This window comes from Kryptolebias marmoratus, linkage group LG4, assembly GCF_001649575.2.
Source record: "Kryptolebias marmoratus isolate JLee-2015 linkage group LG4, ASM164957v2, whole genome shotgun sequence".
Classification (NCBI taxonomy): Eukaryota; Metazoa; Chordata; class Actinopteri; order Cyprinodontiformes; family Rivulidae; genus Kryptolebias; species Kryptolebias marmoratus.
Genome location: NC_051433.1, coordinates 26,231,740 through 26,247,698, shown reverse-complemented (window position 1 = coordinate 26,247,698; position 15,959 = coordinate 26,231,740). Strand labels below are relative to the sequence as shown.

The window sequence follows — 15,959 nt, the reverse complement described above, 5'->3', positions numbered from 1 at the left end:
AGCCACGCCCACTAACGACTTTTGACTGACTGTAACTCTGAAACGGTGCAAAGTAGGTAGGTCAAACATTACAACGAGACTCCCCATGGGTCAAGTATCAGCCTTTTTAACTTCAAGTTCACAAGGTCAAAGGTCAAGGTCACGAAAGCCCATGTGCTTTAACTCTTCAACTGTTTGACGTAGGAAGGTCAAAGTTCACAGCATGGCACAGGACTGGTACTGATCCTGACTGAAGGCATTTTGGGACTTTTGCTGAAAACGCCACCTAGTGGACGGTGCAGGAAAGGCGCGAGAGCGTAGACAGCGGTCACCAGAGCTCCCGTGGTCGCAAGGCCGGAGCGGCGCTGAGCTGCAAGGGCCGCCCAATGCTGCTTGCAGCTTTAATTTGGATTGTTCTTTTTCCAGGTTAGCAAAGTAATACAACATACAACTTCAATGATTTTTTTAAAAACAAGAACTAAGGGCAGTTCACAAATTTTCAATCGAGTTGAGGTTGGAGTTTTGGGAAGGCCATTCTAGAGGCCTACTGTTAGCTGCTTTATCACATCAAAAACCAGTTCTGCTGTGTTTGGGATCATTGTCCTGTTGGAACACCCAACTGTGTCCAAGCTTCAAACATCTAGCTGCTGAATTGAGGTTAAGTTGAAGAATTTGGAGGTAGTCCTCATTCTTTTTTGTTCTAGCCACTTTGTGCAATGCACCAATACCACAGCATGATGATGCTAAAACAACCAACTGGTAAAATATTTTCAGGTCTGAAAGCCTCACCTTGACTGCTTAACACATACATCTTGTCTTTGTGCACAAATAGCTCAATTATGGTCTTATCAGACCATAAAACTTTTCTCCATCTGGTTTGTCCGAGTGGGCAGCTGCAAATCTCAGCTGAGCCCGAAGGTGTGGCTTTTGGACCAGGAGCTTCTTTCTTGGCCTCTCAGTCCATGCTGATGTAAAACTTGCTTTATTGTGGACAGGGACACTGGTGGTCTAACAGTTTCCAGTCCATGGCAGCCTTGAGCCTTAATAGTTCCTGGATGTTTCCTAAACAACCAAACCGGTTTCCTGTCATTAATAGCCCTTCTTTAAGTTCATTGAATGAATGCTGTCAAACAAATCCTTTTCATGCTGGCAAAGAGAAACTACCAGCAACCATGATCACAAACAGGAAGTTAACAGGTCTTGACCATGTAGAGTTAAAAGACACTGAAAAACCTTCAGCACCAATTTTTTTAAGTGAATGTGTGAATGTATGTACAGTATATATTTGAGCCTGATTAGAAATTGACTAATGTGCTCTTGGCACCAGGACACCCTAGGTCGCAGTTCAATGATCGACTTTGTTGTCGTTTCATCTGATCTGCGGCCGCATGTTTTGGACACTCGGGTGAAGAGAGGGGCAGAGCTGTCAACTGACCACTACCTGGTGGTGAGTTGGCTCCGATAGTGGGGGAGGAAGCCGTTCAGACCTGGCAGGCCCAAACGTATTGTGAGGGTCTGTTGGGAACGTCTGGCGGAGTCTCCTGTTTGGCAGAGCTTTAACTCCCACCTCCAGGAGAACTTCGAACATGTTCCGGGGGAGGCGGGGGACATTGAGTCCGAGTGGGCCATGTTCCGTGCCTTCATTGGAGGAGGACAGAGGACCACCACCACCCTAACAATTGATAGGAACTGGCTCTACAATATTATTTAATGTTAAATATGTACAATGTCATACTATTTATCTTTACTTTGTTGGTATTTTTATCTTTGCTAACTGTTAACTTTGACACTTTTCTGCTACTGTTCCTTTTTTATCACCTGTGCAATGCTGCTGGAATTTTAATTTCCCTGAAGGAGTTATCCAAAGGGATCAGTAAAGTTATATCCATCCATCCATCCATCCATCCATATCAGAGATATAGAGAAATAAAGTGTGCAGTAAAATGGCCCAGCTCCCTGGAGGAGCCCTATAGGCAGAGTGGAGACAGTTCAATCTGAGGTCAACGAGGGACAGAGAATGCTGTTTCTTCTTCAGCAGGGACGGGGACAGTGGAGAGGGAGAGCTTGACAGTGACGTAACATGCCATTGATTATGGGTGCTGATGCACCATTTTCCTCTGGACTGCTAAATTTAGAAAGAGAGGGTTCCCTTCTGCTATACTGGACTCGCCTACTGCATTCTGCTGCAGAGTGATGGATTAAAGGAAATTAATGAAACATGCTGCAGGCTCATGGGGTGCAAATAAGTCCATGTGCTATTTTACAGCATCAATGAAAAGAGAACAGCAGAAAAAAAATGTCCGGTAAACATTACTTTCCCTGTTCAAAAGTATTTTAAAAGGCATTGATTATTGTTATTTTTCTTTTTCCAATCATTCATTTTCAGAGAAGTGACTCTGTCTCTACTCTGCACCAAATATGTGAAATGAAAGTCTTTGGTTTTGTTTTCCTATTTATTTTATAGTAATATAAAATTTTCATAGCAAAGCAATATTCCTAAAAAGTTATATTATATGATAATATCAGTGATGGTTTATCTTGAGTCAGACTGTTTTACAATAATAAAAGTATGTTCAGAAAAAGGTTCTAAGCAACAGAATTAAACTACAAGGGCCATTTTAAGGGGAATATGTCAGGTTAAAAACTCCAGGCAAATTTGCCAAAAAAACAATAACTTACAACTTTAAAATTGTGTAACATACTTTGACAATAGCAGGGAAAAGTTCAAGTTTGCACCATTGAGAATGCAAATAACACAATCTGCAGCTTTTATCAAATAACTTTTAACTTGTGGGCAAGTCTGGTATTTATCAGACTAACTGTTTAATGAAAGATGAAGTTCATTAGTGTTGCACTAAACGGAAGAAAAATTCAAACAAGCTTTTTGCAAAACAGTACAAATTAAAAGCCTAGCATTCCTTAAAGAAATGCATATTGCCCACTGTTGTTTTGCCAGTTCTAACTAAGATTATCTTATGTTGAGAACTGACAGGGTGAGATCTGTTGTGGTCAAATATTAAAAATAACATGATCTCATGTAATATTGCAAGATCTGTTAGCGCTTGGAATTTGTGCTATGAATGAGTCTCAGCTGCTACATCATCTGATTTTACCTCAGTATTTTTAAAATTGGCTGACTTATAGCCAATTTCCAAATGTTAGTTGGCTGTGGCGGCCATCGTGAAATGGGGTGAGTTCAAAATGTAATCAGCTGTAGATATCGACAAATACTTTCTGAAAGTTTCAATAAAATCTGTCCACTGCTTCATGAGATATTTAGCTAACAAAAAGAATTGATTCCAATAGTTATTGGCAAGGTTATAATATAGCTCTTGTGCATTTAGATAGCGCTCAAATTGGGGATTATGCTCAGCTACTACCACACCAAATTTTAGGTCAGTATCTGTAAAACTGATGGTGTTATAGCCATTTTTGTGTTGGCTATTAGCTGTGGCAGCCATCTTGAATTGGGTTGACTCCAAAAGTTAATCAGTTGTCGATGTACTTTCTGAGAGTTTCACTGAATTCTGCTTAGTGGTTCATGATATATTTGCCTAACAGACAGCACAACAGTGCTGTTGTTAGAACAGGAGTCTTTTGAGCTGAAAAACTTAAAGCTCCAATCCAGGAAGACAAATGAAACAGATCTGAAATAAATCAGTGGTCACCAAAGAGCACGTGTGAAGACTTGATGAGATATGTACAGCTCCTGGACATGTCCTGGTTTCTGACCAAATATTTAGCTTATTAAATATTTAGTAAAACATAAGCATTGAAGGACTTGTTGAGTTTAATACCGGGCATTGTGAGCACAGGAGACAGAGAGGAGGACAAGAGAAGAGATGCCCTGGCAAAAAAAAATTACAACAAGCATTATGGAGAACTTTGTGAAGGAAGTACAGACTGAACAGTTCTTTTCAAAAACCAGGGGAGTATGAAAGAGTGCTCTGCTTTTATGCCGACATGTGGGGTACTGTCAAAAATAATCAGATTTATCCAACTGTGCACACATCTTTCCTTCATACATCCCAATTTACGTGGAACTAAGGGTACATAAGACACTTCCTCTGACACGCCTTTATTTATATATGCAAACAGGTTCAAATATGTTTTGTGTGAGTGATTCTTCTCTCTGCGCAAACAAAAATGATTCAGGAAAACTAGGAATTTCATGGAATGTGAGTCAGACACTCCTGAATAAGGTAGTGGGGTGTACAAACGTATTTGGCACACCGTCCTCTGGCATTTACACCATAAGCAAACAGGAGTAATGGTGTGTGGGAAGCTACGGTTCTCAGAGCAGAAGTAACAAAAAGGTTAAATGGTCAGACATAAAGATGGGAGTAAAGGACGGTTGCCCATCGCCTCATCTAATAATGTTGACACCACTTACTGTACATGAATTACACACTCTTATTGTAAATGAATGAAGTTAACCGAGGGCGCAGGAGGTGAGTAGAAACACAAGGAGGTCCAGGAAGAAAACCGAACACAGGGAAACTCTCAAAAGTAACAAAAAAAAAAAAAAAAATCACAAATCTTCACAATTTTAGTTTTTCATAGTTTGATACTGTTAACTGAAAAAAGTTGCGTGGTGTCCGCACATTCTCACCGCCTTTCACCCAACGTTTGTTTTCATACATCCTGAGGTAGAACATGGCACACGCAACCTTTTTATGCATACAAACCGTTCACACGAGGCCCAAGGTCAGCAAAATGGATGGAATCACCAGGGGCTACTTGTATCACATGGTAAGACAGAGACACATCCAACATCCAGCTGTCACGTAGTATGTCTCCTGTAGTGCTGTAACAGATTTAAGATAAGAACAGTAGGTTTTTTGGGTGGGGTTTTTGCCTGCGGTGAGGTTGTCCTGTTTCTGATGCTGCACAAACAGTTGTGCTGCCCAGGGCCGTTTACAGCACTCACACAGAACAAGGAGTCCTAGCCACCTCCATAAACACTTCTGTTCATCACAACTTGTTCAGTAAGACAGATCCAGCATGATTCACACAGAGTGTACACAACCACTGGGATAGAATGGCTGTTTAGAGAGCAGCTATTGTTACTGCTGTTCAAGCTGCCAGGAAGGCCTTTGTCATGTCCTCTGGCAGACCAAAGAGTCAGAGGGACAGAGACGCTGGGAGACAAACACGTGGAGCCATCACCCCAAACAATGGTGAGCCTCAGCTCTGACTCAGTTCATGTCTACGACTCTCGTTAACCAAGCAGTCCTTCAGTCAAGTGAGACAGCACCTGTGAGTCTGTCTGCAAACACAGAGCACCACAGAAACACTAATTTAACGTCTGATTGATGTACATTTGCAAAAACATGTTCTCTAAAAGATGTCATCCACGCATCTGCATGCTATGCTACACATGTACTATTATCTGGTTTTCTTTAACATGATTTGTTGACAGTAAAATGGGAGTTAGACATGAAGTTTTACCCACTTCAAGCAGTGGTTTAATGCTGTTCATGTAATTAAAATGTGAAGAAAAAAGTAAAAGTAAGTAAAAAAAAACATGCTAAGTTTGCTGTTTGCTTACAGTGATGTGAAAAAAGAAAATGCACTTTTTTTGTATATTAGGACATAAAAAATGATAATTTTTCACTGTGAAATGTTTGACTATAAACATTTTGGAATATTTATTGCATATTTTTGTTTATCCAAAGTTGGTAAAGACCAATTGACTTTTTTACTCTAAGAGAGGGGTGAACAATCCTGGTCCTCAAGTGCCACTATGCTGCATGTTTTACTTGTTTCCCTGCTCCAACACACCTGATTCAGTGGTTAAACGACCTCTTCATGTTCTGCAGAAGCCTGTTAAGCACCCTCTGATTCAAATCAGGTGTGATGGAGCAGAGAAACAAGTAAAACATGCAGGATAGTGGCACTGGAGGACCAGGGTTGTCCACCCCTACTCTAATACATAAAAGAAGTGTTAACACACTGCTGTGGAGGAAAGATCCTTGAGAAGCAACTGTTGCTGCCCATCAATCTGGTCTCCAAACTAGAGTTCATTACTCTACAGTGAGAAAGATTATATACACAAGTGAAAATCATTTAGGACTGTGTTACGGGTCAGATTTTTTGTGGTTGTTTTTTTCTTTTGTTTTATTCCTTTTGTACTTGTTTTATTTTAATCAATTCCATCTATTTTGTCTTATTTTTTTCTTGTGTTTTATTTAGTAACTCCTATTGTTTTCTGTTTTTTCCCCCTGTGTTATTCTCCATTAAATTTCCTCAGTCAGTCCTGTTCCTCATTTCTCACCTGTCCCTCATTTACTAATTAGACCAACTGCATTTACTTGTTTTCATCCATCTCTGCTTTTTTATAACTCTGGTTCTTATTCACTCATCAGTCTGTCATCCTGTTATACTGTTTGTCCTCCCACTTGTTCGCCTGTGTGATCCTAGTGAATTAGTTCTTTTTGCATCTGAACAAGTATGGCTTGTTTGGAACGGTTGCAAGAGAAAGTATCTTTTCTTTTTAAAAGTAACATGGCAGCACAGCTTAGGCTTGTAAATTTGCATCTGAATGAACCGCAAGATTTCTGGAACAATGTCCATTACACAGATAGGACCAAAGTACAGATGTTTACCCATAACGCACAGCTCCACGTTTGGCCAATACCAAACACAGCAAATCAACCCAAATACCTCATACCAACTGTCAGAACGGTGTCAGACCTGGGCTCCTTGCAGTCACTGAGTCGACCCTGAACTCCTCTGTAGACCAAAAGATTCTTGAATCAAATGTGAGGCCATCTGTCTGACAGCTGAAGCTTGGACCAAACTGGGTCAGGATGCAACAGAACTATGATCCAAACACAGCAGCTAATCTAAAACAGAATGGCTCAAAAGGTGTTGCAATGGTCCAGCCAAAGTCCAGAATCTGGACCTGACTGAAATCCTGTTGTGGGACCTTAAGAGAGCTGAGCAGAAATGAAAACCTGCAAACCTCAATAAACCGAAGCAACACTGGAAAGAAGAGTGGACCAAATTTCCTCCACAACCATGTGAGTCACTGATATGCAGTCATGCAGATAATTGTTACTGAGAGTTATTGCTGTAAACGTGGGTTGGCAAAGGCTCAGGAGGTAGGGTTTTGTCCTGTAACCGGGCCATCTCCTTGGGCAAGACACTTCACCTGCCTTGCCTACTGGTGGTGGTCAGAGGTGGCACTTGGTGGCACAGATAAAATGGCAACCTCATCTCTGTCAGCCTGCCCCAGGGCAGCTGTGGCTACAATGTAGCTTACCACTATGAGTGTGTGAATGAATGGGTGAATGACTTGGAGTCCTCTGACTTGATAAAGAACTACACAACTGCAGGCTACATGCTAATGGGGTGGAATTAGCTTTAAATACAGCTTTTCCATTTTGACTTCTTTCGTCTTTAATAAATAACAACATGGTGGAATCTGTTGTGTTTTTGTTCACTTGAAGTTAGATTTAAATAATTTTATAACCTGGTGAAGACCACATAATTTTCCTTTGTCCTGATACACAACTCAAGAACTGAAAGAGGGTGGACTTTCTTGTTCCTATGACTTCATTGTGGGAGCAATCCAGACAAAAGGAAACATCTGAATACATCACCTTCTTAGGCAAATAAAGGTAGAAGGTGATCTTAATGAACTAAAACATGAACAGTCTCTCTTTGCCAACAAACATTTTCTGAAAAAAGTATATAAAAATACCTTTTGTATTTTAGCCTTTTGTAAAAATGTCTTTTTGATCTCTATACTGAGGTGCTATTTGGTGAACTCTAGCAGCTGCCATTAGGAAATTAATCACTCCAGTTTTGTAACACTCAGTGGACGATGTCCAGAAAGGTATCTGAGTCACAACAGATTGATGCTCTGACCTCTGTCCTAACCGAACACTAGAACATGCTGTTCAATAACCCTGTATCCCATAGTTTCATTATTCCCTTACAGCAAATAATTGATCACTTCCTGTTTTCATGATGGATGTCTGATCAGGAGTATGCGTTACATAATTTGTGTTTGGAACGAATCTGTATCGTACTGTAATGCTCCCTGGAGATAAACTGCTTCTAACCCTGTTCCTGTAATGTTCATAATGTCTTTTGCTATTCTGTAATTACTTGCTAGAATGCATCCATGTGCACATGAAGGGCTCACGTGGAGGGAGGCGGGCTTGGAGCAGCTTTAGTTTATGATAACGTCACAAGTATCATACGCAGCGAGAAAGAGTGTGCCTATCCAGATTGACGTGCAGCTGTGAAATGCCTTGGGTAAGGGCGTAGGAAAAGGCACATGCACAAGTGTGATGCCAGGCTCAAAGAAGCAGCTCATGAGCAGTGTTGTTATTTATCTGGTGTGAATGTCACCCTGCCTTACTCATCTCTCTAAATTAAAGTTACAAAGTGGGAAGTAAAAGGCTTGGCTGTAAATTTAATTAGTTTCATCAAACACTCTCTGCTCTGTTTCCTTCTCACTGTGGTTGGGCTGGAACTGGAACTGAGTCTCTGTCAGAGAGAAGTCTTCATCTCTTTAATTAGCTGCTTTGACCTGTGATGGTGCTGGATATGTCATGAAATCACATCCAGGCCACATCAGGGGCTCTCCAAAGTTTGCTGACTCCACTGTGACCTTTATGCCGCAAACATGTTATTAAAGGTCTAGAATTCCTTCAAGGATTGAATATCATCCGCTGCCTTTCATGCCAGAGCTGTTGACTAAGATCAGCTTATGATGAAAAATAACAGAGTTGTACGTTTTGGTCAAATCTTGTAAATGTTAATGCTTCGAGCCTGTGTTAATAATGACTCTCAGCTACTACCACATAAAATTTTAGGTCATTATCTTTAAAATTGACTGAGATGTAGTCACTTTTGTGTTGGCTAACATTGGTTAGTGGTGGTGGCCCTCATAAATCTCCAAAAATTATTGAGTTGGAAATGTACACCTAATGACTACTTTCTTAAAGGTTCATCTATCCAGTGGTTTGTGAGTTATTTTGCTAACAGACAAGCAGAGTAGATTGTAATAGTTAATGGCAAGCTCTCAAGAGATCAGTCAGCGTTCAGACTGTGTTAGGGATGAATTTCAGCTACTACCATACCAAAGCTTAGCTCAGTATCTGTAAAACTGTCTGAGTTATAGCCATTTTTGTGTGGCTGATGTTGCTTAGCTGTGGTGGCCATCTTAAATGGGGTTGAGTCCAAAAGTTAATAAGCTGCAGATGATTACTTTCTGAGAGTCTCGCAAATATCTGTACATGGTTTCATTAGACAGTTTGCTAACACTACAGCCAAATGAACGAAGGCAATAAAGACTGTCAGACTGTTCTTTCATTATCAGGGAGCTAAGATAGAAACACTGAACATCTACAATCAAACTGTACCATGCTTGAGCAGCATGAACATAGTATGAGCTTCTATCAATCACCTCCAATCAGGTTTATCTTTCGACCCTTTGGAGGGGGCAGACCTTCGCAGTTTGGTACATACCTTGGTATGAGGGACACAGATTTTGTACGGGTTCTGTAATAAACAAAAGCCAAATGCTGTTTGTTTTTTGTTGTTGTTGTTGTTTAAACAGACAATAAGCCTCTCAAAAGCAGAGACAGAAAAACAAACCATCGATGTTAGTTGGGAGGTTCTAAGGTAGCAGGTCATGTACAGCAAGGCAGGATTTGTCAACTAATGACTTCTCAAAAAAAGTAAAAAATAAAAATTTTATTGTCTTTTTCATCCAATCTGAACTGTAAAAAGTGTCCTCTAGGCCATGTGTCAAACAAAACGTTCAATGAGCGCCAGCAAGTTTTCTCTCTCTTAGGTCAATGTTCCACATAACCAAAACTATAGTCTTAGCTTCAGTTGGTTTGATCTCGACTTGATTCAAAATGAAAAGCAAGTCAGAACTAAACATCTTCTATTGTGAAGATTCAGAATAAATAAATATGAAGTACTAAAACCTAGCTTTTCAGATAGATAAGAGCTAGTGTGCAAACATGAAGCTTGATATCAAATAAATACAAAATTGGCCTGCCACAGGATTATATGACATACCTGCTTGCCATATCGGGACCTCTCATCTTCATGTGCTGCACTGGGATCATAGAGCTTTTCCCACATAGCTGATTATTCCGAGCCACTCTGTCATGCTTTGCTTGATGTAGAGTATTTTGATAGTATCTTCCTCTGCTTCTTCTCTGTTGTAGCAGTTAAATAAAACATGACTTCATCTAGATGGGAGCAGTGATCACCTGTGACTAACATATTCGTTGTCTACTTCTTTGCAGTCTTCCCAAACATATCTACTGTGAGTATTTGGGCAATTTGTTTTAACCATCTGAAAGCAGGTCGACCACAATTTAAGTCAAGCAATTTTCAGTGAGCTCAAAGCTATAATCACAGCAGCCTGTGTGAACAAAGGTAAGAAACATTCATTCACTGTCAAGCACTTATGTTCTGTTGTCCAGCACCCACACATCCTTGCTTGTTGTGAAGGGAGAAACTGTAATATGAAGTCATTATGTGCTTAAACAAGATGAACATTAGGAGCCAAACTTAAATTCATTGTATTAGCCTACAGCCTGATATAACCCAACAAATCTGATTATGTTTTGTACATTCCGCCTCTGTTTCAGATAATCTGCCACGCTCCAGGAGCCCTACCACAACAAGATCACATGAGCAGAAAAACAAAGAGCCTCACTCACAGAGAGGTGAAAAACATGAAAAATTCTTTGCGATCAGGCTTTATGGCAGAGCTACAGTCATCTGCTACAGACCCGATTAAGGAGGTGACATTGTTTTTGGTACTAGTGCATAAAAACTTATTAGTCTGCAGGGTTGTTTAAATTGATTTGATCAACAACTGATAGCCTCTTCAGTCCCTAAAATGTTTATATTGTTTAAATTTTACGGCTGAAACATAGGCGCCTGTTGAATGGAGCAGGTGGAGCAGCTGCTTCCCCATTTTCTAAAGTGGGGGTGCAAACATATGGTTTTGCTCTTAAAAATATTTTATCACTCCCAGAAACAAACCAAAAGTAAGTAGTGTTTATTGATTTTCGTTTTACTTTCTTAGTTCAAAACTAAAAAAAATATTTTTAAAAAATGGTACATTCTACACCCTCTTGTTCAGCTTTGAGTTGGTTCAGTCTAACTCAGATACACAGGTAGCTGCAAACTCACCGTTCAGCTGCATAAACAAATAAAATTATTGGTATTTTATCCCTGGTCTTCCTCATATAAGTACACTGCAATCTATGGCTCTATGCTTTGAATTTTACATCCACGAGTTTGCCCTCCCGTTTCATCACATACTCAGGCACCCAAGGCTGAAAGTGACAATAATTTTTACCTCATTTTTAACACTACATATACCCATCTAAAGTTCAGTCTTGTTTCCAGCAACAGTTGCTTTCTAAAAAGAAAGCTCTGATATGCACACTGTCCACTCCACGCTCAGTATGTAACAGCTGTCCTACACTGAGTGAATATACACAATGAACTGCTTGACAAATGTTAGCTGGATCCCCAGGGAAAATAATAATAATAGTAACAAACCACTAAGCATTAACTTTCACAAATTAACACCAGAAATGTTCTGGGGAATGTGTGAAGAATTTGCAGATACATTCACAAACTGAGTCATAGACTGATCCTCAGCATTTTAATTGAAAGGTTGCAGGGAGTTGGTGCTTATCTCCAGCAGTCACTGTTCAGTGTACACCCTGGACAGGTTACAAGTCCATCACAGGGGCACATAGAGATAAACAACCATTCAGTTACCAATTAGTGGGAGGAGTAAACCCACGCATGCACAGCGAGAGGATGCAAACTCCACTCAGAAAGGCCCCAGGCCGGGTGATGATCCTGCGACCTTCTTACTAAGAGGTGACAGCCCTAACCACTGCCCCACTGCACCGTCCTGTACCTCATAATATGAAATGAAAAACAAGATCAGACACAGTGAGAACTCTGATAGTAATCCAGGTTTTTGCTTTATCAGTCCTACTTTAATGAAACTCAAAATTAAATATAATTTTAATTTTCTGGCCTAAAAAACTCCAAGCAGAACTAATGTTTAGACATTTTTGCCACTCTGACTTGTTTTTGTGACAAACCACAGGAGACGGGACACAAGGATCCACGTCTTACTGGTCAGCTGGCGCATGACCCGGATGGACAAAACAAGTAAAGAGGGAAGAATTTGTTTCTCTTTCATGGAGGAAATGTTTGCTGTCTTAATGTAGGAGTCACTAAATCAGAAGTCGAACTTTCTGAGTGAAAAAGGTCAAGGTGGGAAACCACTGCTCTCACCAGTAAATCTGAGCAGGACATCCACTGTATGGGCTGGCTAATACACTGGTTGTTGTTTCGTTTGTTTACTCGTGACATGCACCAGTGTGTAAATGTGGACAAAAATGAAAAAAAAAAAAGCTGCTTCATTTCAAAGAGATGGAAGATGTCTTGCTGTTAGAATAACAGTGAGTGGTAATAAATAAATAAGTAAATAAAAGGCCCGTTTGTGTGTCTGTAAACTCTGACAGCTGACAGGATGAAGTTTCATATATATATATAATAATAACTGAAACAGTACATCTGTAATGTGTAACATGTTAACCATAAGTGAATATTATATTAAAAAAAAAAACAAACAGACAAAATGTGGACAAAAATGAGTGATTAAACAGACATACATGAGGTAGAGCATGATGAGAGGGTGGGGGGCTGAAGGGGGGAAGCTGATGGTATGCTGATCTGGGTCCACACAGAGCGACTCACTTGGCCAGCTTCATTTCTATCTGCTGGCGGATTTCCTGTCGCTCCTGGTCGCTGCGAACAGGGAAGATGTTGCGGTCTTCCAGTTCCTGCTTGCTTGGCCTGTTTCGAAGCTTCACAGCCAGCAGCTCTTTCCTCATCCTGCGTGGGAGTGTTCCTGTTGATGACGAGCGCAAACTGAGGTCAGTTAAAACACTGATTTTTGTGCTCTGGCTCTCCAGATAAACCTGCTTACAAAATGCTAATCCCCACACAGTGTACTTCGGTACAGTCCGCTAATACCTCAGAGAAAACTGGGTCTGGCAAATGCCTTAATCTAATATTTAAACCCTATGTCAGGTTGTTAAAATATTTGTGGCAGTTTTCTATCATTCTTGAGTTAAAGATTTATTTAATTAAAAATGAGAGTATTCAACTGCTTTGAAAGCTATTTGTGTTTCACATTTATGTAAAATTTAGAGATAAATACCATGACATCATAATGTGATATAGCTCCACAATTGTCTTTGCATTGTTGGCCTATTATTTCTTATTTTTTGTAGTTTTTTTGGTATATCTAAATCGATATTTGAATGTTGTGATGGTTTGGTTCCTGTGTTGGTGATTATATTTGCATGCAGTTGCAAACGTGTACACATGTGAACTAATGAACATCATGTGAAAGCCACTTAAAAATATCAACATGGCTGCATATCTTTGTTTGACAGCAAAGTACATTTTTAAATTTTGAAAAAGACATTCCAAAACATGTAGACATTTTTTGCAAAAGACCTTTTGGCTTGCCACTTAGGCACTCTCCAACAATAGCCCAATGAAAAAATAGCTCTGTTGAAATTTGAGTCGCCGCAGTCTCGGAGAAAACGAGGGAAGCACTGGAGTACAAGATTAGTCTGTGATGGACAGGCACCTTAACCAGGGTGAACCCCACTTCTTTCCCAATGGTAGGCTTCAGGTCACTACAACCCTTATCACAAAAGTCAGTAAAAAAAAAAATCAGTGGATGTATGGATTTTCTTCACAAACATGCAGAGATGCCCCAATGGCTCTTGAATATATTTGCTACCAGTTGTGGTCCAAAACTGGCATGAAATAATTACGAAAGAAGAGCCCTAATATTTACCATTTTCTTCATAGAAGATTATACTCTTGCAAACGCTTATGATTACACCACAAGTATCATGCCAGAGTTAGGTTGTTTTTATGACATTGTCATGATCTGTGAAATTAAAAGAAATGTTGCAAAGCCATTCAACCAAACGAGTTGGATAAAGATCCTCCTTCGCCAGCCTGATTATGGCACAGCATCACTCTGCTGTTTCTGGAGTTCCTACAGTCTTACCTACATGTCTCCAACTTAGGATCTAACTTTGGAAAACCTTTAAAATTCAGACAGAACTGAGCTAACTGTGACTACAGTTACCAGAAAGGTGTGTGTAATCTCTCTGGCACCGTGCACAAAATATGTACTCGACAGGCACAGACTCCAGAGTGCAGGTATTGAAAAACAGATTTTGCCTGTATAAAATAGAGAGAAACCACAATATTGAAACAGTATATCAGTGATTTAAATTGATATGTACTTTTTAAATTTGTTGTGTCATGAGATCTGGGGCTGAAGCTCTGAATGTCCAGGGTCTAATTATACTGATGGTTTCAGCCTTGAAGTGAAGGAAAAAACATAAACAGCAGCTTAAAGGATGCAGGGGAAGGGGTTTTCTATGAAGAAACTCAACCACATCCACCCTTCTTCCATCCTCATCCAGCAGGCCTAACCATGATGAGAAGAAATGTCTCTTGCTTTGCATCCAAACAGGTGAATGAAAAAAGTTGAGCGTGGTACGGGATTAACTGGTGACCGAAGAGCAAGGATGGGTCGTTACAGCCCTGTGTTGAGAGGAGCGCTGCAAGTGAAGGGTGGGAGATAAAATCCATTTTTACATGAATTGCATCATGAACATGACAGATTGTAAATTGATTTTCAAAGGAAATAAAAAAAATGTTAAAGTTAATCCATGCTACCACTTTAAGAGAGTCAGCTATACTGTACTGTTTGACCTAGCATAGTTACCGTAGCTGCCTGTAGCAGAAATATGTTGCAGTGAAGCTGCAGGTTTTTACATCTTTTTCATCTTTACTTTGCTAAACCATGAAGAATATCTGTCTGTAGATAATGGTTGAGGTTATTTTAACATTACTGTCTTTAGTAATTACTTTGAAATATTTGGTTAGTGTAAATTTCAGTAATAAAGACGATGCTAATTGTGTTAGCTTTACTTTGGCATTTGCAATGTTAAGTTAGCATCTATGATAATTGTTGGTCAGGAGCCATTATTGGGATTTTTTGACATATGTTATTGCACACTTTTTATGAGGCATGAAAACATAAATCAGTGAATGTTTATGTAATGTAAGCTATAATCATTTAATGCCACTTTTCCACTGGCTCTTTTTCAGAAGTCCCGCTCTACTCTACTCTGCACTGCTCAATAAAAAAATGCATCGCATCTATACCTGCCAGTTTGGTTGATAGCAGAGAAACGCCTCCTCGTGTTGCGGGGGGTGCGCTACCGAAACTTGGCACCATTTGTGGAAACAACGGACGCGCTATGGGTAACGTTGGCCCTGTGTTGTTGCTGTTTTTTAAACTTATGTGGATTCTCCTGAGACTTCAGGAAGAGAGGTGCAGTGGAAGAAATGCTCTGGATGCTGCGATTGTTGTGCGGAGTAGGACAGCTGTTATCTGCCGGAGATTTACAGGCTTTACAGCGCCTTCAGCTGGGGGACAGATGGTATAAACATTGCAGGGTAAGCTAACGCTGTTGTTTATAGTCCTACCGTTCACTCTTTATGCTTGCATCTGGCCACACCCACGACCAATGAGTGAACAGGAGCTAAGCTTGCGCCGCCCACGAAGCAGGGCCGGCCCAGCTGGCCCTACTCCGAAGTAGAGGATGATACGGGAGTGAATTTCCACTCCTGTCCCGTCCCACTCCCACAGAAAAAGTTCTTGTCCTGTCCCAATCCCAGGCCAAAGTAAAAATAAATTCCTGTCCCGTCCCACTCCTGGTAAAGTCACTCCCACTCCCATCCCGCTCCTGTACTGCTCCTGTTTCTATGGTCTTCCTTTAGTTGTTAGGAAAATTGTTTGATTTATTCTTCTCCCCATTCTTTTTAAATATTACTTTATTTGCAGTTTTATCTTAAAAAAA

The 15,959-nt window shown here is 40.2% G+C and overlaps 1 protein-coding gene across 5 annotated transcripts in view; it reads right to left on the bottom strand.

Annotated features, from left to right (window-relative positions):
* The window catches only part of phactr3b (phosphatase and actin regulator 3b), a 79,291-nt gene that overhangs the window by 13,269 nt on the left and 50,063 nt on the right, over nt 1-15,959 (bottom strand). For 4 of the 5 annotated variants that reach the window (XM_037975510.1, XM_025010972.2, XM_017437698.3 and 1 more), the window contains one exon: nt 12,754-12,907. In XM_037975510.1, the coding sequence (XP_037831438.1) occupies nt 12,754-12,907 (154 nt within the window). Of the gene's footprint in view, nt 1-12,668; nt 12,908-15,959 lie in introns of all 5 variants that reach the window. The other variant, XR_005233121.1, reaches the window with a different exon arrangement.